This window comes from Ceratotherium simum, chromosome 16, assembly GCF_057802395.1.
Source record: "Ceratotherium simum simum isolate JZ-2026a chromosome 16, ASM5780239v1, whole genome shotgun sequence".
NCBI lineage: Eukaryota > Metazoa > Chordata > Mammalia > Perissodactyla > Rhinocerotidae > Ceratotherium > Ceratotherium simum.
The window spans coordinates 18,747,780-18,770,477 of NC_141915.1; the positions used below are offsets into that span (position 1 = coordinate 18,747,780).

Consider the following 22,698-nt stretch of genomic DNA (forward strand, 5'->3'; position numbering starts at 1 on the left):
GGGGCATGAAGCCCCGCCCAGAATTCGAGGTGAGGCTTTCAGACTACAAATCCCAGCATACAGCACTGCAGCTCTCAAAAGTATCCCTTCCTGGCAGGCAAATCACTCTTCCCAGAGTCCATCCTACGTACAGTGCACAGCACGCACACGGGACTACGGCTCCCACAATCCACAAGACCCATCGAGATTCTTGCTCCCAGGGTGCAATGCGCTCCCGTTCGCCCTTTGGACCTCTTGCGCATTGCAAACTGGGAGTTGAAGTCCACTGTAGGCAGGTAGCTGGGCGTTGTCAACATTACAAACTCTTCGCTTTTGGCTTCCTCTTGAAGAGCAATTCTCGGGGACAGTGATCAAGAGAGGATAATAACGGGCAGGCGGAACTCTCCATGGTGCCATCACTACGCAAGGCAGAGATGCTCAGGCTAAAATTAACTGTCGGGAGCTGGAGGGAAGTGGGTATAGCAGCCATCCAACCCGATACCAAAAGCATCGTTTTCCGTCGCGATGGCTTTTCTTTTCTCTTTAACAATATGGCGCCTGGTCCAGCCACACCTGATGCTGGAACCCACCAGTCAAGTACAACATCCCTAGGAATACTGCTGTCACCGACAGCCTACCAGCTCCAGCAAATACCACACCTTGCTCCTTCCTGTTCATGCCTGAGGACTCCAAAGACATAGTAGCCTATATCCCATTACCAAAATGGCGAAAGGAGAAGCATTCTTGTTAGGGCCTGCAGGTGACAATACGCTTGCGCAGGAGCTGGCTGTGTTGTTGTGGGGCGGGAGGGGAGCATCCTCAACACGCCTGCGCGGGAACAGAGTACTCTTGGTCTATACACAAACACCAATGGACACCAATGGATGAAGCGTCCCCGTGTTCCTGCGGCTGCGCTGTGACCCCTACAAGCTCTCCCAAGCGCCTGCGCGAGACCTCAGGTGCCGCCCTTTTACCTCAGTACGCTGGCGCAGGGCAGAAAGGCGGGGCTTCGGCGCTCCAGACGAATGCCAGCGCGGCTGCGCGCTGGGGGGTGCCCCCTCACTGCGGCTGCGCGGGAGCCCGTCCGCCGCCTGTCACTGCGGTTGCGCGCGGCGAGCGGCGATCCCGGGGCGCCTGCGCGGGTGGCTTTGCGGGCGCTCGCGGTAAGTTTGCGCCAAGTGCGCGGCAGCCGGGACGCAGACGGCGGCGGCGGCGAGAGGCGGAGCCCGGGGACCACCCCCCATCACCCTCCCCGCAGTCACCTCACGTACCGCAACCTCACCTAACCTCTCACCCCTCCTCCGATCCCCCCAACCCCGGGATGGCAGCGCCCGCCAGCCTTCCCGGCCGGACCAGCGGTCGCCAGCGCCGGCTTTAGCCTGTGGGACTAGGCCCCGCCGAGGCCTGACCCCCGGAGCCGGGACCCACCGTGCAGCCAGCCGCCGGGCCGGGGCTGAGGGGCCGCTCCCCCCTCACGGCCCGTGGGGAGGACGCTGCCGTCCCGGGGACTGGGGGCCGGGGGGTGGGGGGGAGCCAGGGCGAGGAAGTCGGGACCCGTGTTGGGAAAAAAGAAGGGGGACCGGGGTCAGGAGCGCCCCCTCCTCCCGCTTCCCCCCTCCCCACGGGGTTGGGGGGGCCGGAGCAGAAAGCGCCCAGCCCGGGAGGTGGATGAATGTGGGAGAAAATGGAGACCAAGACGATCGTGTACGACTTGGACACGTCGGGGGGGCTAATGGAGGTAAGAGTGGCCCTCCTCATCCCCTTCCCCCAGCGCCGGGAGGGAACCTCCGCCCTCCGCCCCACAAAGCCGGTCCTGAGCTCGCCGCGCAAGAGGGCCAGGGGAGGGGGGTTCTTCCTCACTCAGACTCTCCCTCCCATCTTTGCAATTTGGGGGGCTGAGTTCAGCCTCCGAGGACGTGTGCAGCAGTTTCACCTACCCGCCGCCCTCGATTCGCTCTCCCGAGGCGCCAGCCCACTCCATCTCGTTGTACCGGCGGGCCTCCCCACCCCCTTCTTGTCGGCCCCTTTGTGCTTCCCCCAGCACGTCCGGGTACCGGGCTTCAGGCCTTTCCCGAGCCTGGCTCTGGAGTCCCCCACTGTCCATACAAGGAAGTGGCGAGAAGGGAACCGCGCACCCTCTCCCCATCCCCCTACCCTGATCCTCCCCATTTGGAATAAGCTGTTCTCGTTGTTGTGCTGCAGGAACGCGGTTAGGGTGGGCTCCCCCTGGTTCCGGGGGCTGAGAGGTTCTGGGAGCAGCCTGGATGGGAGGAAGAAGGACAAAAGGGGGGAGAGGGGTGGGTGACGGAGAAGCCGCGCCGGGGGGGCGACGGACCGCCCGGGAGCTCCGAGTGTGCACACACGCCGTTTGTATGTGTGTGCAGCAAATCCAAGCTCTGCTGGCTCCCCCCAAGACGGACGAGGCAGAAAAGCGGAGTCGGAAGCCTGAAAAGGAGCCCCGGAGAAGCGGCAGGGCCACCAACCACGACAGCTGCGATAGCTGCAAAGAAGGTGGGGATCTTCTGTGCTGTGACCACTGCCCGGCCGCTTTTCACCTCCAGTGCTGGTAAGGCTTGGGGACCCCTTTGCAGCCCCTTGGCGGACCCTTCTCGGCACATTCCTTCACCTGGCCTACCCCAACCTGCCGAAATAACGGGCGCTTGCAGCCGCTAGCTGACTTTCTGCAGCCGCTGGGGCGAGCGCCTCCCCGCCCCCGGGTGTCGGCCCGCATCTGGCCGTTTTGCGGGGGGAGGAGCAGGAGTGGGTCCGGACCCCGCGGTGGGGGTTGGGAGGAGTGAGGAGAGCCCCATCTGGGATTGGAAGTCGCTGGGTAGCCGGGATAGAGCCGGCAGGGCACGGCCGGCGGTGGCGGGGGAGGAAGGGGAGGAGCTCCGGGCCCTGTGCTGCTTGCCTGCCCGCGCGCCAGCCCGTCGCCCTCGGGCTCCTGCTGGGCTGGGCTCTCCTCGGGGTGGGTGCGCGGAGCCCTCGGCTGCCCGAGCTGCTCTGGTCCAGACCCGGAGGGCCGGGGGCCTGGGCGCTTGCGGCTGTGGAAGAAATCATGGAGGATGTCTGTCGAGTCCGCCTCTTCTCTGCCTTTCTGTTTACAATATGGCGACCTGCCTTTAAATTATATTTTTATTCTCAGCGCCATTTTGGCTGCATATATGATTTGCAAACGTCTCCCGGGGAGCGGTGGGGGTAGCCCCGGAGTCCTTTCTGCAGAAGCTCCTCGGGCTGGGATCTCACCGCTTTGGTCCCCTTTCTCTGACGCCGCTTCCCCCCTGTTGCCTCTCGGAGCTGCCTCTCTCTTCCCTCCCCTCCCCGCGCTGCCGCCTCTTAGGAAATCGGGCCAGATTAGACAATTAAAATTGCCCTTGGGCGCCGATTTCTCTTCTCCGCTCCGGATCGACGAGCCCTTCGCTGCAAAATTCTTTGCTTCCAGGGCAGCATTGTGTGGTGTGGCTCTGCGAGGGCATTTTTAAGGAGCGGAGAGCTGGAAAGCTGTGTGCTTTTTTTTTTCCACTCTTACTGAACGCGAGGGGAGGGGAGAGACCGAAGAGAGAGGGAGGGACCTGGGTTGATCGCCCGCTGCTTGATCCTCCTCAGCAGCTCATCCCAGAACAATCCGGCCAAGAAGAGTTGAAACTCCAGCTTCTGCCTGGAGAAATCACCTCTGCCCTTCACAAAAATCCTCCATCTGCGCAGGGAACCCAGATTGCGTCTTGTTCTGATGGGTCTTGGTCTGTTGTTCAGCAGCAGGTGACTGAGGCAGTCGCTTGTGAGAGGAGGCGGGAACGAGAGGAGCTGTTCTGTTTGTTCCCACCCGTTTTTGATGTTGCCTTTTTCAGGCCTTTGTTTTTTTAAAAAAAAAAAAACTGAGGCTTTTCTTAAGCACTCTCTGCAGTTGCATTCACGTTCCTTCTCTCGGTTTGTGGAATAGTGCCTACTGTATATTTGTACTAATTGCAGGTTTTGGAACACTTATTAGACAGATGACTGATACTGGGCAAATTAAGTCTGTGGTCAGAAGTTAGATAGGAAGCTCCTATTACCATTCCCAAGACACTTTTGCCTAGGAGGGTGCCCCATCTTTGCTTGTAATGTTGCAGGGACAAAAATGATTATCCTGGAGGAAGCTTTGCTGCTGGCTTTAAAAATTTTGTTATGAAGTAACTAATACCAGCAGGAAAGGTCTGTGGTTTTTAGCCATTGCTTCCTGTAAGGTGTAATCCACTTGGGAAAAATATCTCTGATCAAGTTTCCTGTGCTGTTCTTGAGTACAGGAGATTTGTACTTGGATATGTTGTGTTGCTTACCTGTTATTCCAATTTTTTTAATTGTATTTTTTTGATATATATATTAGGACTGAGTTGTAGCCTTCTTGATTTAGAAGGTGTGTTAGTAATGTTTTACCTCTAAGATGAAATTAGTGTTAACCAAGCATGGTGATTCCCATGTTGAGTGAGAATTTTATAAGCTCTTTATTATCTCTAATCTCATTTCTTTAATAAACCTGAAGTTGTTTATTGGAAACTTCAGGTGTGGAAAAAGTGTGCTTTTTTGCCTGAGATTGGGCTTTTAAACTCTAAAACCTAATCTCTGAATCTTTTAATTAGATAAGTCTAAGTCTTGTCAAGTTGTCACAATTAACAGTTTCTACTTTAGCTGGAAGGAGAGAGGGAGGGACTTGTAGCTGTTAGTGAGATTCAGGCTTGTCAGGACTGCATTTCATTGAATACTTTTTTTTTTTTTTTAAACCATTAATGGGAACTGGTAATCAGAGATTTGAGAATCCTAGTAAATGAGGCAGGGCTTGTTTCACATCTCCAGTTACCCCTTTGAAGATGCCAGTACAGAATGTACCATTGACATATAAATCACAGAACATTCTAGATATTAGTACAAAGGCAGGAAGCCCTCTTTCAAGTGAGGTTTATCCCACTTTCCTGCCTCCTACCCCACACTCTTTCCAGCACAAGTGAAGTACTTCATTAACCATCTCAACCACAGCAGTGAGGTCAAGCAGTTAACGGTGACGGAAAATGTTGATTCCTGAGTGTACTCCCGTTAATTTGTCCATTATTGCTTACTTGTGCCACGTGGGAGTGAGGTTAGGAGGTGTGGCTGGATTTGCTCTTACTTCCCTTTTTAACTGGCTAAGACTGGATTATTTAGATAAGCATAGTAAGATAATTTTCCTTATGTACAGAATGTATAAGAGTGAAGATGGAGTTTTGCAAACCCTGTGGGTCTCCATTCAAAGCTCTGTGAGACAAGTCCTTTTTCAGTCTCTAGCGTGCCTTGCCAGCTTGCCTCACAGTGAACAGGATCTAGTAAAATGTTCCAGAAGTGATTCTAGGCAAACTTTACCTCCTGGGCTTAGTAACATGGCCATAACCACAGTAGATTTTTCTAAGATAAATTACTGGAGGAAGTGACTGGTAAAATAACTTGTTTTAATTGTCTCGTCTTTTCTCAGGGGCCAGTGCTCTGTATGAGGAGCAGTCCTCTCTTCCCAGTTAGACTGGGAGCCCTATTTCTGGGTTTTCTGTAATGATTTCTGGGAGGGAATGAATTGTCCTGTGCTCAGTAGCATGAAGTAGCTCACTGAAGACTTAAACTTGAGGAGCGTATGTCTTCGTATTTGTTTAAGTGATAGTGTAATCATGTTATCCAAGTTTAACTGGTTTATCAATTATTCACAGTAGTAGTAGGGGTTACTAAACCTGCCCCTGGAGAATTGGAAAGAGCTATGTTTTTAAGTGTTCCCTGGTGAACCTGACCTTTATCATAATTGTCAGGCTATAAGTTGAGCTTTCTGAAAATACTGCTCCCCGTGGACTGGTCCCTGAAAATCGGTTAAAAAAACCAACACCACATGAGAATAACTGGTGGAGCTCTAGTTGCTGGTGACCCATCTTTATGTTTGAGGTGGATAGGATTGTTCTCACTGACAAAGTGAACACCATAGGGCATCTGTAATGGGGCTGACTGGAAACTGGATGGTTTCCTCTGATTGCTTTCTCATGGCATTTTGCTCCAATCAGACTGAGGGACCAAAACGGTCTGATTGAGAAGTGCATCTACCTCAGCAGACCTCAGCATGGTCGCTTCCTGTCAGACAGATTTCTGTAGCATTTGCCTCCGCATGTTATATTTGGAATTGTTGGCCGGCTTTCCTCTCTCTTGGTGTTGGCAGCAAGATCCAAAATGAGGTTTTCGAAGAATGAGAGTAAAAAGGTCCCTGTGCACAGGCAAAACTAAGCTCAGCTTGGAGTTTTGCATATTTAATTTTCAGTGAGTCATAACAAGAAAGGCTTCACACATAGAGTAGAAAACTGCCTTGCAGAAAATCTTTGCTGTTTGAACTTTTAAGAGGCGATTTTTCTGATTTTGTTGTGTTTAGCTCCTTGTTAGAATAGTATGAGGCAAGTGAGGAATTAAAATACATTTATTTTAACATTATCTTATGAATATGTTGTTTCTGACATTGTAAGTGCTTGGAAGCCTGGCGGAAGAATTGGAGGTGACAGCATCCGGACTCCCTCCCCCCAGCCTGCCCCCTCAATAGTAAAATGATTCAAAAATAAACAAACCTAATTTGGTTTTATGTGTATTTTATTTATTTTTGCATTTGCTGTGTTCTCTTGGAATCTGGGTGTGTACTATTGTTTTTAAACGCTCCACTCAAATAGGGAGCATCCAGTAACATTCAGCTTTAACTCAGTTTTCACATGCATGCTTCGTGAACGTAATGTGGAGCTCAGGGGCTAATTCCTGTGAAATCACTGCTCTAGTTCAAAGATAAAGGATAATCACTGTTTAAAAACATAAGAATAATATTTGGTATCACTTGTTTACTCACAAAATGTGACTCAACTTCTTTGGTTGAGAAAAGAAGCATCAGAAATATTAAAAATGGAAAAGGAAGTAATACTCCTCAAAGGTAACGGGTTTTGTGTAGCTTAAGGCAAGTACTTAGTGGTGCTATTGTGCAAAATTTTTTTTATTTTGAGCCTGTCCCAAAATTACTGACCATACTCAAAGAAAGGTAGAATGCAGTTATAACTTCATCAATCTCCTGCTGTTCCTTAAGGCTCTCAAAGTACTTTACAGATGGGCTCCACTAATATATTAGGACCATTTTGGCCTGTGTAAATGACTTGTGTATTTTTTTACATGTGTGTGTGTAAAAGACATACTATTTAGGTACTGCCTTCATTTTAATCTGGAGATGAGATTCATGTTGATCTGTTTTAAATTCTTGATCAAGTATGTCTTCAAGAGAATTTTTTTAAAGCCAAATCATAAAATAAAGACAAATAAAGTGTCTAATTTGAACTGAAAAGGGATTCAGATAGTCACTACTGTGTGTTGAATGAAACACAGGTTTTTATTAAGCTCTCCATGAAAGTACAAGTGATACTCAAAAGGGCTCAGTGAGTTTTCAAGGTTCATCTTTGTAGACTGTATCAGTACTTCATTCTTTCTTATGGCTGAATGCTATTTGTATATGGATATATACCACATTTTGTTTATCCATTCATCAGTTGATGGACATTTGGGTTGTTTCTACTTTTTGCTGTTGTGAATAATGATGCTATAAACGTTTATGTGCAAGTTTTTGTGTGGACATCTGTTTTCATTTTTCTTAGGTGTATACCCAAGATTGGAATTGCTGGGTCATATGGTATTCTTATGTTTAACCTTTGAAGAACTGCCAGGCTATTTTCCAAAGTGGCTGCATCAATTTATATTCCCACCAGCAGTGTATGAGGGTTCCAATTTCTCCACATCCTTTCTAACACTTGTTATTATCTGTCTTCTTGATTAAAGCCATCCTGTGGGTGTGAAGTGATATCTCATTGTGGTTTTGATTTGCATTTCCCTTATGGCTAATGATATTGAACATTTTTTCATATACTTATTGGCCATTTGTATATTTTCTTGGAGAAATGTCTATTCAGATCCTTTGTCCAATTTTAATTGGGTTGTTTGTTTTTTTATTTTTGAGTTATAAGAGTTATTTATTTATTCTAGATGCAAGTCCCTTGTCAGATATATGATTTGAAAGTATTTTCTCACATTCTCTGTGTTGTCTGTTCACTTCCCTTGTCTTTTATTTTTAAATTTTTGAGTCTTACGTAGAAAAAGGTGGTTGATTTAAGCATACTTGAGTGTCTGCGTCTATATTATCTATGTAATGACAGGGAGTGAAGGATTTCTTTTGTGAACTCCAGTCAAGAGAGTGCCTCTCAGTGAGAGAATCTTACAATGTGATTTGATATGTTGCTGTTTCAACTTTTCTGGGTGACTCTTCTTAGTAGAGAAGTCTAAGGCTGGAAGTTACCCCAGAGGAAGTATTCAAAATCCACCACCTGCCTTTAGGCAGGATGCCCACCTGGCACCCACCAGCCACAACAGAAAATTTCTGTGTGTAGGCACTTCTTGTGCTTGGAGGCCCCTAGTTTAAGGAGCAAGATTTTAATTGCCTGTTTGATTGGTAACAGCTTTGGGTGGAAATAACCCCAGATCAATTAATGAGCTGTCTTTTGAGCCCAGTTAACAAGAACAAAAAGTTATTTGTAGGGGTCGGCCCAGTGGCTCAAGTGGTTAAGTGCGCGCGCTCCACTGCGGCGGCCTGGGGTTCACTGGTTCAGATCCCGGGCGCGCACCGACGCACCGCTTGTCAAGCCATGCTGTGGTGGCGTCCCATATAAAGTGGAGGAAGATGGGCACGGACGTTAGCCCAGGGCCAGGCTTCCTCAGCAAAAAGAGGAGGATTGGCAGGTATTAGCTCAGGGCCAATCTTCTTCACAAAAAAAAAAGTTATTTGTACACTGCAGTGAACTCACCTGTTTATATGTGTCTCTAGGTAAGCCCAGATAGCAGTAAATAGGGAGACAGAGTGCAGAGAATATTTGCCTGAAGGTTTTATATAGCTTATGAAAAGAAATAGTCTGCTTTGATGCGCCCAAGAGGATTTTTGCTACCTAGAAATGCAGATTTCCTGCTTCTTAACAGAAATGGATACATCTTTTCTCCTACAAGTGACAGGACAATAGAAAACAGATGAAGCTGAATGTTGTTTGCTTTTGGTTATGGGTAAGAGTGTTGAAATTTATTTCTGAACTTTCTTGTCCATAACCCCCAGCGCATACACATCACTTCCTTGGGTGTGTAGTTAACCAGGCCACCCTGGTAGAAGATTCTGGTTGGGGTTATGATGGCACTGACTATGATAATGCAGCACAGGCTCCTGGAAATGCATTCTTGTTTTAAGGTGCCAGAGTTTTAAGTCACCAGAGCAGGGGGGAAAAAGTTTGTTTTCCCACCTCCACTGTGCTCTTCCTTTGACTTAGAGTCCCCACGAAGTACATCATGGCCAGCTGCATTGCCATTCAATGAGTGACACTTCTAAGAGCACCTCTGCATAACGCTAGCCTCCCAAGAGACAGAACAGGAGTACAGCTGTCCCCCTGCCAGTTTCCTGAAAGAGGAGGACACTGTATTCAGTGCAGGTCCTAGACCAGATTTCAGAAAGGCACTTTTGTATTGCAAATTTGTCACCATGCCCAGGACGCATGCACAGGTCATTAGCTGACTGCTTTTCCCATGACTCGAGAACAGTTAAGAAGAGTAAGAAGGTGACTCCTTTTTCTGCCTGCCATTTACAGATATCAGAATCTTCATCCTTTAAGCCTAAGGTTATTGCTAAATCTAGGTCTCAGCAAATAAGAATAAAGATGAAGTTTTAGCACATTTATATGCTAGGCAAAAGACACTGGGGGGTACAATAGACATTGATAAAGGAGAAATCATTGATTTGACCCATCAGCATAAAGGAGCTTGGCTGCTACATAGAGCTGTTGTTGAATTCACAATATTCCAAGTACGCCTTGCAGATTGATGAGATTGTCTAAGTAATGAAAAACTTGACTCGCTCATTCAAAGAACTACTCTTTTCCCTTTTGCAATCATGTACTAAATGCTCACTAAATTACTTGAAAGCCAGAGGTTGACCCATTTCCTCTGCTCACTGCTGTGTAATACCTAGTGGTATCACAAATGAGAGACATGCAAAGATAAACACTGGTTGGGGGACAGAAATGATGTCTGGGTTCTTCCAAGTGGATGGTACCTTTGTTAACACAAACACACAGTGACCATTCCTTTCCCCCTAATTACATTTGCTTTCCTGTATGTTAATAGCTTTGCCCTTCCCCTGTTTTCTGACAAATTGTACAGGATATCTCCCTGGAAATGTTTTCCAGTCTTGAAAGGACAAAAAACAGAGAGAGTAAACTAGCAAGCTTGAGTTCCAGGGTGTAACCCTGTTTGTGGCAGCATAAGCACATTACAGGCTTTTACCCAGCTGCGATCCTCAGAAGGATGTTGAATGTTATTTTTCTCCTGTCTGCATTTGTGCAGAGAATAGAGCAGAGAAGCTAATGAAATGCACAGAACTTCAAGTGAGTTTGCATATGTCTGCATTACAAAACTGGGCAATGCAGGAGCTACTCTTCTTCTTTCCACCCGCCCTGGGCTCCTGTGATGAGCCGGGAGCTTTTTAATTCCCATGTGCACTGAACCATCAGTTCGAGTTCTACTGATTCTTGGTTTTAACAAAGCTCTGGAAACATTAGAGGGGAACTACAGTGAACTTTTTCAGTTGATAGTCATCAATTATTGGTCAAAATTCATTATGAAAATTATACTCCATTAATCTCATTAAATGTGTCTAAACCTATTACTTTTCAAAGTTCTATACATAGGTTGGTTATAGTCAACTCTTTCCTCGATTTTGCTTGCCATTTTTGAAAGAGCATCTTAAATATAGGGAGAATTCTGTCACTGATTTTGGCCTTTTGATAAACATTATTTTGCTTTATCACGTTTTTTTTTTTTGCTTTATCCCTCCTTTGTATCCTCGTGGTTTTGCCTGGCAAAGATGACACTTGGCCATTCTAACTTAATTTTAACACCTAATTCCATGATATCAAACATCTTTGACTTCGGGCTGCTATTTGTTGGTGTTGAAGTAAGCTTTATAGTAAGAAAAGTGTCTGCAGTTTTTTTAAGTTATGGGAAAGAGCTCATGTCCAAGGCTTGTGTGCTTGCTGCATACAAGCTTTCCTCAAATCTTGTCATTTGTGTGCACACATTCAGGCCTTTAGGGTGATTGTTCCTTTGGTCAGGGACCATTTGAGAGAAAAGTGGCCCAAAGGGAAAAATTATGGCACTTGGTCTCTGAGAACCATGTTCAACTCCTAAATAGGTCACTGAGGGTATAACTGGAAAACTTCAGAAGCCCAAGTCAGCACTTTTAGCTGTGGCATCAAACCACGACAGCACAGTTTGACAGTGTGCCCAGGAGATTACTTCAGTCAAGTAGGGCGGGGAGCTTTAAGGTTTGTGAGTAAAATTGGGGGGAGGGAGTATGGGTAAAAGAAGGAGGGAATAAGCCCTATGCTGTTTTGGCCCAAATAATAGCATTATTCTCCCTCCTTCCTTTTTTTTAGAAGACCCTGTCGGAGGAGGATAGATAAAGCAGAAATCCTCCTTAGGGAAAAGCAGCTGGGTCTTAAGTAGAAACCTGCTCTCTGTGTTTAGTTGGATTTCAGATAAAGACTGTTAGTGTTTTTAGTTTTCCCTGCCTTTGTAGAATTTTAGGTCCAATATCTATAAGATGTAAACTGGTCCAAATTCCCTGAACTGTGTCTGCAAGAAGAGTGTGGCCTGGCTATTTCCTTGTTCTTGATAGTCCACTAAAATTTGGCCAGAATAGTACCCGGTTTTCCATACCTCCGAGACTCTTCTGGAATACACAATTACAGTTGTTGGTTCTTCTTTCCAATGGAACATTCCCTAGGGGTGTTAGAAAATGACTGTTGACGCCAGAATGTTGACTCTTTTTCAAAACAGGTAGGCTCCAACATCTGTCATGAGGTGAATGAATGAAACCCATTTTTTAAATGTTTGCAGCCAGCCCATTTTCCATTGTGGAGAAGCCAGGATTGCAAGAATAGCCAAACCAGTGATAAAGAAGGCCCTGTGGCACCCGGCCTCAGCTAGTAGAGAAGTTAGCAGAGGCAAACACCTGGTATAACTGTTGGTGCTCTCCCCTCCCTCCCTCCCTCTTTCCCTGCACTAGCTTAGAACCCTCTTCTCCAGGTGTCCTTCACTAGGAGGATGCCACAGGCCAGCTCTACATAGAAGGCGATAAAATTTGGGGGCGCAGTCAGCTAGTTTGAAAGGATTGTGTGCCTGTGGAAGTGACGCAGCTAGCTAAGTTTCTCAATGGGGCATTTGTAATGGCCTGGCACTTCGTTGGTTTCCTTGTTAACACTGCTACTGAGGCTTTGCATGAAAAAACCAGCAGTCCTTGTACTTTTTATGTACTTTGTGGCATTAGCTGTATTTGAGTCAATAGCTGGGATGAAGGAGAGTAAAAGATTAAGTTTCGGGGACCCCATGAACTTTGTCTCTGCTTTTATCTCTCCACTATCCTTCGATATGACCATCTTCTTTGCCTTTGAAAGGTGGGCCATACTTGAAGATAAAAGCTGATGCCCACACAGGTGTCCAGAGGAAACTTACTATTTCTGCTGATGTTTAATTCCATTAAATTTTGTTCCCTCGAAACATAAACCATTAAATTTGGGTGTATTAATACAGCTTTTAATTTAAATTTTAAAAGATATTTTTAAATTAAACTTTACCCAGCACCTCTTAGCTTTTCCAGAACAGAAGCTGGTTTCGATTTATAAAAGACTTTTTTCTGTGCTTATAGGTCCCTGTATAGATCAAGATGGCTGCTGGGAGGCTGAGACATGATTGTGATCCTGACAGTGATCACCTTCACACCCATTTTGGCTAGCACATTTCCTGAGTTGGCCAAGGGCAGCAGGGCCAGTCTGAGGGAGAGTGGGCCTGCTCTGAGCATGTATTGTCTTTTGCAGTTGGTCTTATACAATGCCCTTAACTATAATTGCAGGATTTTTATCTGGTAGTGGACCTCGGATGGATGGATGAGACCCGTGAACTGTGAAATTAAAAATCAAAATTGCTCAGTGCTATTGTTTGCTTGCTGAATACCCCCCAGCACCGCCAAAAAAAGGGAGGGGACATACAGATGGTGGGGAGGGAGCAGTGAAATCTTTCTTAGTCTAACTGATATTTTATTTCCAGTGGAACTTCCGTATCAGGCTAGAGAGCTTCTGATTCTTGGAGAATGATGGGTTCTGACAGGAGGGACCCTACCAGTTCATGTGACTGACCTCTTTTACAAGAGAACCCGAGTGGAAGGCTGTTGGTGTATTGTGTACAGATATGCTGTTTGCATATTGTTCCTGTTAAGTGTTTCATTAAATAGAAGGTTTTGTCGGTCCAAGAACAGAAAAGGAAGTGTTCTTTTTTAAATATTTTTCATTCACTTGCTTCCTTTTGTCCTAAGACATACACCAAAGCTTTTAATTTTGTTAAGTGATATTTTCATGTCTCTCTGGCTGCCTTTGGCTCAAGTTTTAAAATGTCAGTGTCACTTAGCTGGATGGACAGATGCAAGCCATACGTTAGTAACCTAACATATTAAAAAAAATAAGCCCAGAGCCCAAACCATTTTTATCTGCATGTTGTAATGCAAAAAATAGGTCTCTGAAATAAAAGGCAGTCTTTCTGCTTCCCTATCTCCCTCTATCCCTCCACGTCTCCCCTCCTACCTTTGTTCCCTTGTTCCCCTCCCCCTTCCCCCTTCCCCCTTCCAGTTCCATATTGAAAAACTGCTGGATGGATAATTAACGCAGAGCTGTGGAGCAACAGGTCCCACTGGTGGCGACTAAATCTGAAGTAAATGTTAATGTCGTGCAGGTTCACATGTATTAATAGGCGAGGGAGATGAATGAGGTTAGACTCAGATCAGCCACACTGGTATATAACTTGAAATAGATCCTCTTAATTAGAGAGCCAAGAACCATGACAACTACCAACATCTTCCACCTTTGTTGGTGAGCTGCAGCCTCATTAGTGAATGAAAGAGGCATTCTAAATTAAAACTGGACTCATCTTTTGGCTGTGGGTTGGGATCATCTGGCTCTGGGCTTTGCATCTTCAACATGGAGAGGTCTGTCAGTGCAGGCATTACAGTTAGCTGAGGGGTGTGTGTTTGTGGTTTTCTCTTTGATGACTCCAGAAATAGGCCAATTTAGACACCCTCATCAGCTATAGAGACAGGTCATTTGGATTTGGTTATGGGAGTCTAGATGCTGGAGTCCTGCTGCAGAGGTTGGCTTTAGGAGTTTTAGTTTTGAAAAATTAATGTCCTTGACCAGCTTTCTAATTGATTTATGCACAGATGTTACTGTTAACAGTTTATATGCCCTCTCAGGCCTCACAGAGAGCCACATCACACTCTGAGATGCATATCCTTCGATTACACAATCTCTGAAGATTTAGAGCTCTATTGTTATGAACTATTTTATAGCTAAGAGAATGTCTTTAAGATCAGGTAGTAGTTAAAATAAACAGTGAGTTGGAAAGCAGTGAACACTCACTTTCTGGCCAGGAGTTGCAGGCCAGGGCTTTTTAACAAATGATCTGGAAAGAAACATCCACGGAGTGATGATGGGAAGATATTCTGCACGAGCTCTGTCCTCAGAGGGCACTCACTCTCTTCTCTGCCATGGAGAAGATTGCCTGTCTCATAGCACTGCAGGCCGTATTCTTTTGAAGCCAGAAAATAAAGTAGAGGTCCTTGGCCTGTTGGCTAAAGAACTTTTCCAGGACAAGCCAGCTCACATACAGAAGACAACTATTCCAGGGCTGACCTTCCTTGCCAGGACTTGGATAGTTGTCAGAGGGAATCTAAAGGTTCAAATACTATTGTGCTCTAGATGGACTTAAACATTCATTCCCAGGAAAATGTCCACATTCCCAGGACCTTCCTTTTAACAGGTAATTTTTCAAAATACAGAAATATACCTGCTTCTAAAACTGTAGTTTCCTCCTGAACCCCTCAAAATCCTTAACTTTGCCATCTTTATTTTATTTTATTATATTATAGTTATTTATTTATTTTGGTAAGGAAGATTAGCCCTGAGCTAACATCTGTTGCCAGTCTTCCTCTTTTTGCTTGAGGAAGATTGTCCCTGTGCTAACATCTGTGCCAGTCTTCCTCTGTTTTGGATGTGGGACACAGCCGCAGCATGGCTTGATGAGCAGTATGTAGGTCTGCGCCAGGGATCCGAACCCGGGAACCCCAGGCTGCTGAAGTGGAGCGCGTGAACTTAACCGCTACGCCACCAGGCCAGCCCTAACTTCGCCATCTTTAAAGGATCACTGGCTGAATTACCATTTGCTGAATAGCTTTGAATGGTGGAAGGAGAGTAGGGAAAAGGCCACTTTCATCTTCAGGTACTAAATGACAAACTTCTTGCGCTCTTTGTTGAGTCTGGCATCCATGAGCAATTGAGTCTTATATAGATCTGTATGGCAAGAATCAGTTTGTAGTTGACTGTATGTGGTCTCATTGCCAACTGTCCTTTTCATGTTGTCTCTAGCCTGTGATCCCTGAGAGCAAGGACTATGTGTGAAATCTCACGACTTAGCACATTGCCTAGCATAAAGTAAGTGTCCAGTAAATGCTTGAGTGGACGAATTACTTTGGTCCTCTCTCCCCAAGGGCTGTGTTTCCTGATGGGATATATTATAGCTTCTTTGCTTTGTGTCCTTCCTCCAGTGTGGTACCTCTAGTGTATCATTGGTTAGTAAGCAGTGGGAACTAACTAATTGACAGATGTAGAAGGAAGTGCTGGACCTTGAGGTTGAGGAAGATACCCTGGTGGATATTCTACTGTGTTCCCCAGAAATAAGAAAACTACCAAAGGTTCTTTAGAAACATCTTGGGCTCAAGATTTGAAAGAGCTGATTTGGGTTCTAATTCTGCTACTTATTGGCTCCATGGGTTTAGTTAAGTCGGTTTCCTCACCTGTACCATGGGAGTAAGAATTAATTCTCACAGTATAGTGGTGAAGATCAAATAAGAGCATCTGTGAAAACACTTTGTGAACTGTAATACACTATCTAGATGTAAGATGAGATTATCACTCTGCTATTTCTAAGCTTTAGTGATTAGGAAGCATTTGATGTCTTTACAAGCAACACTGGCACATCATAGTGTTTTCATTGCTGAGCAGCGGAAACTCTGATAAAGTAATTTTGGCTTTACCTGACTTCTAACTTTTAATCATTTCCTTTTGTAGAGAATTGCCCCAGCACCCTTTCTTCATTGATATATGGGGATGAGAGGGAGCTGGGACAGAGCCTTGTTTTTCTTAACAGGCATATCATGATTTAAAGACTCTGGTATGCATATAATTGTTTCAAAGTTGCACACTAAACTTATGGCAACACCATTCTTATGGGGGAAGGAGCTCTAAGATGGGCAGCTGAGGTGGGGAAGTTCTCAGGATATGATCAGAGTTGTGTTTTAAATAAATCATTCTGCCAGTAGGATTGGGTAGATTCAGGGAAGCATGAAGGGCGGCCAGGAGAGCATTCATTCACATCTTAGTAAAAGATCTAAGCCTGTACCACCTTGCCTCACCCTTCTCTGCTTTATATGTTTGGTGTAGGTTATCTTGGTACAAAGCCAGTGGGCAGATGAAGAGAAATGATGAAAAACAGAATCAGAAGTGACAGCCTTTTCAGGGTTAATTTTAGTATGACAGCTGCTGAAGCATAGCAGAGTCTGTAGACCTTTGCAGATTACATGCATGCATTTCATTGGTTTGGATGTGGCCTATGCAGAAATACATTGGAGACAACTAGGGAAGACTTCATGGGTGACATCCACTTGTGGTCCTCCAGGGCTTTGGAAGACCTGTCCCAGCAGGCCAATGTGCCTCTAGTTTTCTGCTTCCTGGTAAAGATCCTCCTGAGATTCCACCAAGGAAATAGGGGAAAGGAATCCTTGAGCTGTGAGGGCTTGGTGAGCATCCTGACATGTATGCTCAGGGTTCTAGGGAAGCATGGCAAAGCAGGAGCTAGGAAAATTTGCCAAGCCAAGTGCTGTTTTAGGTAGAAATGGTAAAGCAACATAGCATTAAGCCCTGGGACTTAAAGGAGAGTCCTTACATATTCAACCTTCAAATATTTTTTTATTATTTCTCATAATCTTTGAAGAAAAATTTCCTCTTCACCGTTTCAAGTAGGTGACTCCCAGGAACAAGAACCAAATGTAGGAATTTCTTAAGCATAAATGTAGCCTTATTCTGTAGAGCAGTGGTTTTCAAACTTTATTGTTGAGCAGAATCACCTGGTGGGCTTGTTAAACACAAATTGCTGAACCCTACCTCCAGAATTTCTGATTCAATAAGCCTGAAGTGAGGTCTCAGAATTTGCATTTCTGATAAGTTCCCAGATGATGCTGATGCTACTGGTCTGGGGACCACACTCAGAACCACTGCTGTATAGACATTATAAATGTGACCCTCCCAAGAATTGAATAAAGTCTCATATGGCTCTTAGTGTAACCTTAATGGAAATCAAAGATCTGGAGGATCAGTAAGGCCAGCCCTTCACAGCTCTAATTTGGATTCAGTATTGACTTACTGAGGTGACTACTATGTGCACAATCTCTATATTATAAAAAGATACAAAAAGGGAAGACATCCAATCCTTGTCTTGGTCCCTCTAGTAAAAAAATAAGAGAATTGTGACATAAGGGAAAGCATGAGAAGTGCCAAAAAGGAACTAAACCATGCAGCCAGGGGTCCAGGATGTCTGAGTAATCCAGGAAGAGCATATGGAGGAGCTGTGCTCAGTTATCTATTGCTGTGTAACAAACTACCCCCAAACTCAGTGGCTTAAAACAGACGCTAATTATTATCTCTCACAAGTCTGTGGGTTGACTGGGCTCAGCTGGGTGGTTTTTCTGTCTGACATGTTCTTGTCTGGGATTGTAGTCATTTGGAGCCTCAACTGACCTGGCATGGTCCAAGATGACTCAGTCACATAGCAGTAGTTGGTGCTGCCTATTGGCGTGGAGTTCAGCAGAAGCTGTTAATTGGAGTGCCATAAGTCTCCTTCATGTAGCCTCTCTCAGCATAACATCAGGGCTCTGAGATGGAACATTCCAAGCATATAAAAATGGAATCTGCAGGTCTCTTAAGACGCAGCCTTGGAAGTTACAACATTGTCACTTCTGCTGCATTCTATTGGTCAAAACAAGTCACAAGATAAGCCCAATTCAAGAAGAAGGAAATGGACTACCTCTGGATGGAAGGAGTAGCAAAGAATTGGCAGCATCTGTAATCTACCATAGGCTGATTGAGGCAGGCCTTACAAGATGAATAGGATTTTGACAGGCATAGCTTTCCTAGGGGAAGAGTGTTCTAGAGCAAGAAATAGCAAATCTTTAATTTGACTAGGCAGAAGGTTGCCTGAAAGGGGTCTGGGAAGATGGAATGGGACCGTGTTACAGAGGCCTTTGAACAGCAGGTGTAAGAGCTTGGGCTTACACTAACAGACTTTGAAGAGTGTGGAGGACCTAGCAGAGACTTTTATTAGCATGGCGCGGCGTTTGGCAATGACTCTCAAGGCTCCAAACTAGTTCTTTATATCTTTTCCTGTAAGCCCAGTATAAATAGCTCTGGATTTGGCTTCTCTTTCTAAGATGTGGGAAGGGATGCTCACTCCTTAGGTTATTATAAATGATGCCAAGTACGCGTTTTGAAGGATGAGAGAACCCTAGCAGTGCTGCAGGACTGGCCAAATTAGGAGTTGAGGGACATATGGCTTTGTGCCAGACCTAGCTAGCCTTTTTCCTGCTGCATACAGGGTAAATTACTTAGTCTTGCCCTTGTCTTTTCCCCGCAGTAACCCTCCACTGAGTGAAGAGATGTTGCCTCCTGGGGAGTGGATGTGTCACCGGTGCACTGTTCGCCGAAAGGTAATAATGCTGCTTTCTGAAGGCTTTGCTCAGAATGCCAGATCTAGAGCACTGATATTCTAGAGCTGAGATGACCTGGCCCTGAAGGCATTTTCGTCCCTTCTTCTTGTCTCTTCTAGCCCTGGAATTACCCTCAGTCTCCCCATGGTGACTCTTTGGAATCCAGTAGGGCCTAAAATCCAAACATGGGCTGCTGAAATGGGCAGAAGAGGTGTGTTAATTTCCTGAGCCATGTTCATTCACTAGTAACAGGAGTAGTCTGATCTCCTTGTAGACCTCCTAATAAGTAGCCTGAATGCGGCAGCTGTATCCCTGACTGAAAGTGGCTGAAGAAAAAGAAGGCTGCTTCTCCAGCTTGATGAAAAAAGAATTCCCCTTACTCCAAGGCAAATAAGTCACTGGTGTCCAGAGGCTTGGCCAGGTGTATGGGGGTGAGAGGACTTTGAGCCCACTGGTACCCCAGGTTGCCTAATCTCTCTTTAGCTCCCCTTCCCTCAGATTTAATAATTCAGTACTGGCTTTGAGAACGTTATTTTCTACTTTGAGATCTCTTGTGAGGTGCAAAACTAAATTCCCCCTTATCGAAAAAGGAAGTAGATGTGTTTCCACCCAGGTTATAAGAGACCCAATCCTCAAATTATAGGCTGTGGATTACAATTTTTCTGTGAATTGTAAACCACCCCCTGCCCTCCCCCCACACTAATTATATACCAAGCAACTTTCCTTTATTGTGACATCACTTCTGTTTTCCTGGCCCCTGAACATGATGTCACAATGAATGATGACTTCCTTGGTTGCAGAAACAGGATGAGATGATTCAGAGATTGTGGTTTATGTATGTAACAGTTTTCAGCCTTTAAGAAGAAGGTAAACAGTTAGGGAGACATTATTTTTCAATGTGTGCACGAGGGTTTCTATTAAAAAGCAAGAAAAGAGGGCTGGCCTGGTGGCGTAGCGGTTAAGTTCATGTGCTCCACTTCGGTGGCCCAGGGTTTGCAGGTTCGGAACCCTGGGCACGGACCGATGTGCCGCTTGTCAAGCTATGCTGTGGCAGCATCCCATATAAAGTAGAGGAAGATGGGCATGGGTGTTGGCCCAGGGCCAATCTTCCTCAGCAAAAAGAGGAGGGTTGGCAACGGATGTTAGCTCAGGGCTAATCTTCCTCACAAAAAACATAAATAAATAAAAAATAAAAAGCAAGCAACGGCCAAGTCAGCCACCTAACCACAGCTGTAGTTTGATTTCTCTTGAAGTCCACAAACCAGGCTGTCCTGCAGCATCTCCACCTCCCAAGATCTCTTCATGTGCATCCCCAGTTAAATTAGAGCAGGACTCCTTAGTGGTACCTGCCAGCCAGGGAGTCTTTCAGAAATTTGCCACTCAAAGAAGCTGGACGTGAAAAGGTTAAGAACAGCTGAGGGAGAAGAAGTGAAGCCTGGAAAAGAGGAACTAACATTATTTTAGTGCCCATCATATGCCAGATATTTTATGTATCTTATCTCTTTTAATCCATATAGCCATCTATGGGTGCTGGTGGTAGTATCTCCATTTTAGAAAGGAAGGAAGAAACTGAGGCTCACAAATGTAGAGTAGAGTAACAGTAGAGTAACTTTCCCAAGGACTCAAAGGAATTGACAGAGCCAAGATTTGAACCAAATTCTGTCTCACTCCAAATCTCTATTACCTCTGCATCAGTTTTCTAAAAGCAGAGCTACTTACTGGGGATTAAAAAGTATGCCTTTTTCAGGGGCCAGCCTGATGGCGCAAGCAGTTAAGTGCGTGCACTCCACTGCGGCAGCCCGGAGTTCGCTGGTTCGGATCCCAGGCACGCACCCATGCACCGCTTGGCAAGCCATGCTGTGGCGGCGTCCCATATAAAAAGTAGAGGAAGATGGGCATGGGTGTTAGCCTAGGGCCAGTCTTCCTCAGCAAAAAGAGGAGGATTGGCAGATATTAGCTCAGGGCCGATCTTCCTCACAAAAAAAAAAAAGTATGCCTTTCTCTAACAGAGTGTGCTTTTCCTGAAATGCCACTCTGACCTGCTCTCTGATGGACCTCTTGCCTGCCAGTGCCAAATCAGCCTTTTCTACCACCACCATCTCTACCCGCCTTTGGCCTCCTGTGGTACGCTGAAGTGGATTGAAATGATACATCCTCTAGGCCTCATGAACCTCTGATGTTCAGGTCCTGTTCCTAGTGGAGGCTAGATCTTCCCCCAGCTCAGAGCCATCCCTTTTATGTATATGACCCTCTTTATCTGTACCATATCCCTGAGAGGAAGAGAAAAAAGGTTTTAATAGTCTCACTTTATAGATAGAAAAATTCCTGCCCACCAGCCTGAGTCACCCAAGGTCATAGGGAATTAGTGGCAGAACTGGGACAAGATCCCAGGTCTCCTGACTGGAGACCGGTGTTAAACCTTCATTTGACCACTCTATTTGGAGTTATGGAGGAAAAAGTATTATCAGTCATCAAGTCCTACTGAGTACACTTAGTCTTTTTCTGTTTTCCTACCTTCCAGTTCAAAGAAGTGTCACTTTCCGAGTTCTAGTGGAGCTTGAAACATTGAAGGCCACCATTCTTGGGCACCATGATTGCTGGGTTGCTACCCTGCACACACCACCCCTCCACCTTGTAGTATGGTTGCCTTCTGTGCCAGCACCCACCCTCTCTGGACAGGGAGCTCTGATTGCCTATTTTACTTTTTACAGACTTTGTTTTGAGGAGAGTTCTTAATACCATTCAGGAAGTCAACAATGCTCCAAGGCAAACTACAGTGATCTCTTTGAGTCTTACTGTGTTATTGTCACTCAGTCTCACTATGTTTATTTCACTGTGTTAACTTTTTATTCCTTTACCCCTGGGCTTCTATAGAGATATTGTGTATCATATGATGATGAATGATGTGTGATTGGTATAATTGTTTCTAACTTTCCATTCTTTTTGGTGATTCCCTGCTGCAGTAGTTTTGCCAGCTTTAGTTTAGTTCAGCTATAGTTTTGTGACCTTTAACAGACCAGCGTTCCAAGTATCCAGGTGGATGAGTCTGTGATATGTTAGAGACTTTCATTTTGGTTAGCAGTCTAGCAGGATTTTGTAGCAGCCATCTCTTTCTATTTTGTGGTACTTAATGTGATGTGCCCACCTATTCATTTGCACAGAAACGAGAACAGAAAAAGGAACTGGGCCATGTCAATGGACTAGTGGACAAATCTGGCAAACGGACTACATCCCCCAGCAGTGACACTGACTTGTTGGACAGATCAGCTAGCAAAACTGAACTCAAGGCCATTGCTCATGCCCGGATCCTGGAGAGGAGAGCCAGCCGGCCTGGCACGCCCACATCCAACGCCAGCACAGAGACCCCCACCTCTGAGCAGAACGACGTCGACGAGGACATCATTGACGTGGATGAGGAGCCAGTGGCAGCAGAGTCGGACTATGTGCAGCCCCAGCTAAGACGGCCCTTTGAGCTGCTGATTGCTGCCGCCATGGAGCGGAACCCCACCCAATTTCAGTTGCCCAATGAACTGACTTGTACCACCGCACTACCAGGTTAGCCAGGCCATCATATCCCCTCCCCCACCCCAGCTTCCAAGGGTTCTTGTCCAGCCAAAGGGCAGTGCTGCCTGTGGAGTCACTGTCTCAGACTCCTGTTCTTGGTTCTTCCTGGAAAGATGTTTGAAGGTTTTAGCTTTTACTGTGCTTATTCAATTTTTTATTTTCTGCCCTTCCCAGTATCGCTTTTTTAAAAAAATAGGTAATACATT

At 45.6% G+C, this 22,698-nt stretch overlaps 1 protein-coding gene across 2 annotated transcripts in view; it reads left to right on the forward strand.

Moving 5' to 3' along the window:
• Positions 1-1,260: 1,260 nt before the first annotated feature.
• Positions 1,261-22,698, forward strand: part of PHF12 (PHD finger protein 12) — a 38,216-nt gene continuing 16,778 nt past the window's right edge. For both annotated transcript variants that reach the window (XM_004433362.3, XM_087440713.1), the window contains exons 1-4: positions 1,261-1,717; positions 2,364-2,545; positions 18,856-18,928; positions 22,090-22,483. In XM_004433362.3, the coding sequence (XP_004433419.1) occupies positions 1,652-1,717; positions 2,364-2,545; positions 18,856-18,928; positions 22,090-22,483 (715 nt within the window). In that variant the 5' untranslated portion in view covers positions 1,261-1,651. The remainder of the gene's footprint in view (positions 1,718-2,363; positions 2,546-18,855; positions 18,929-22,089; positions 22,484-22,698) is intronic.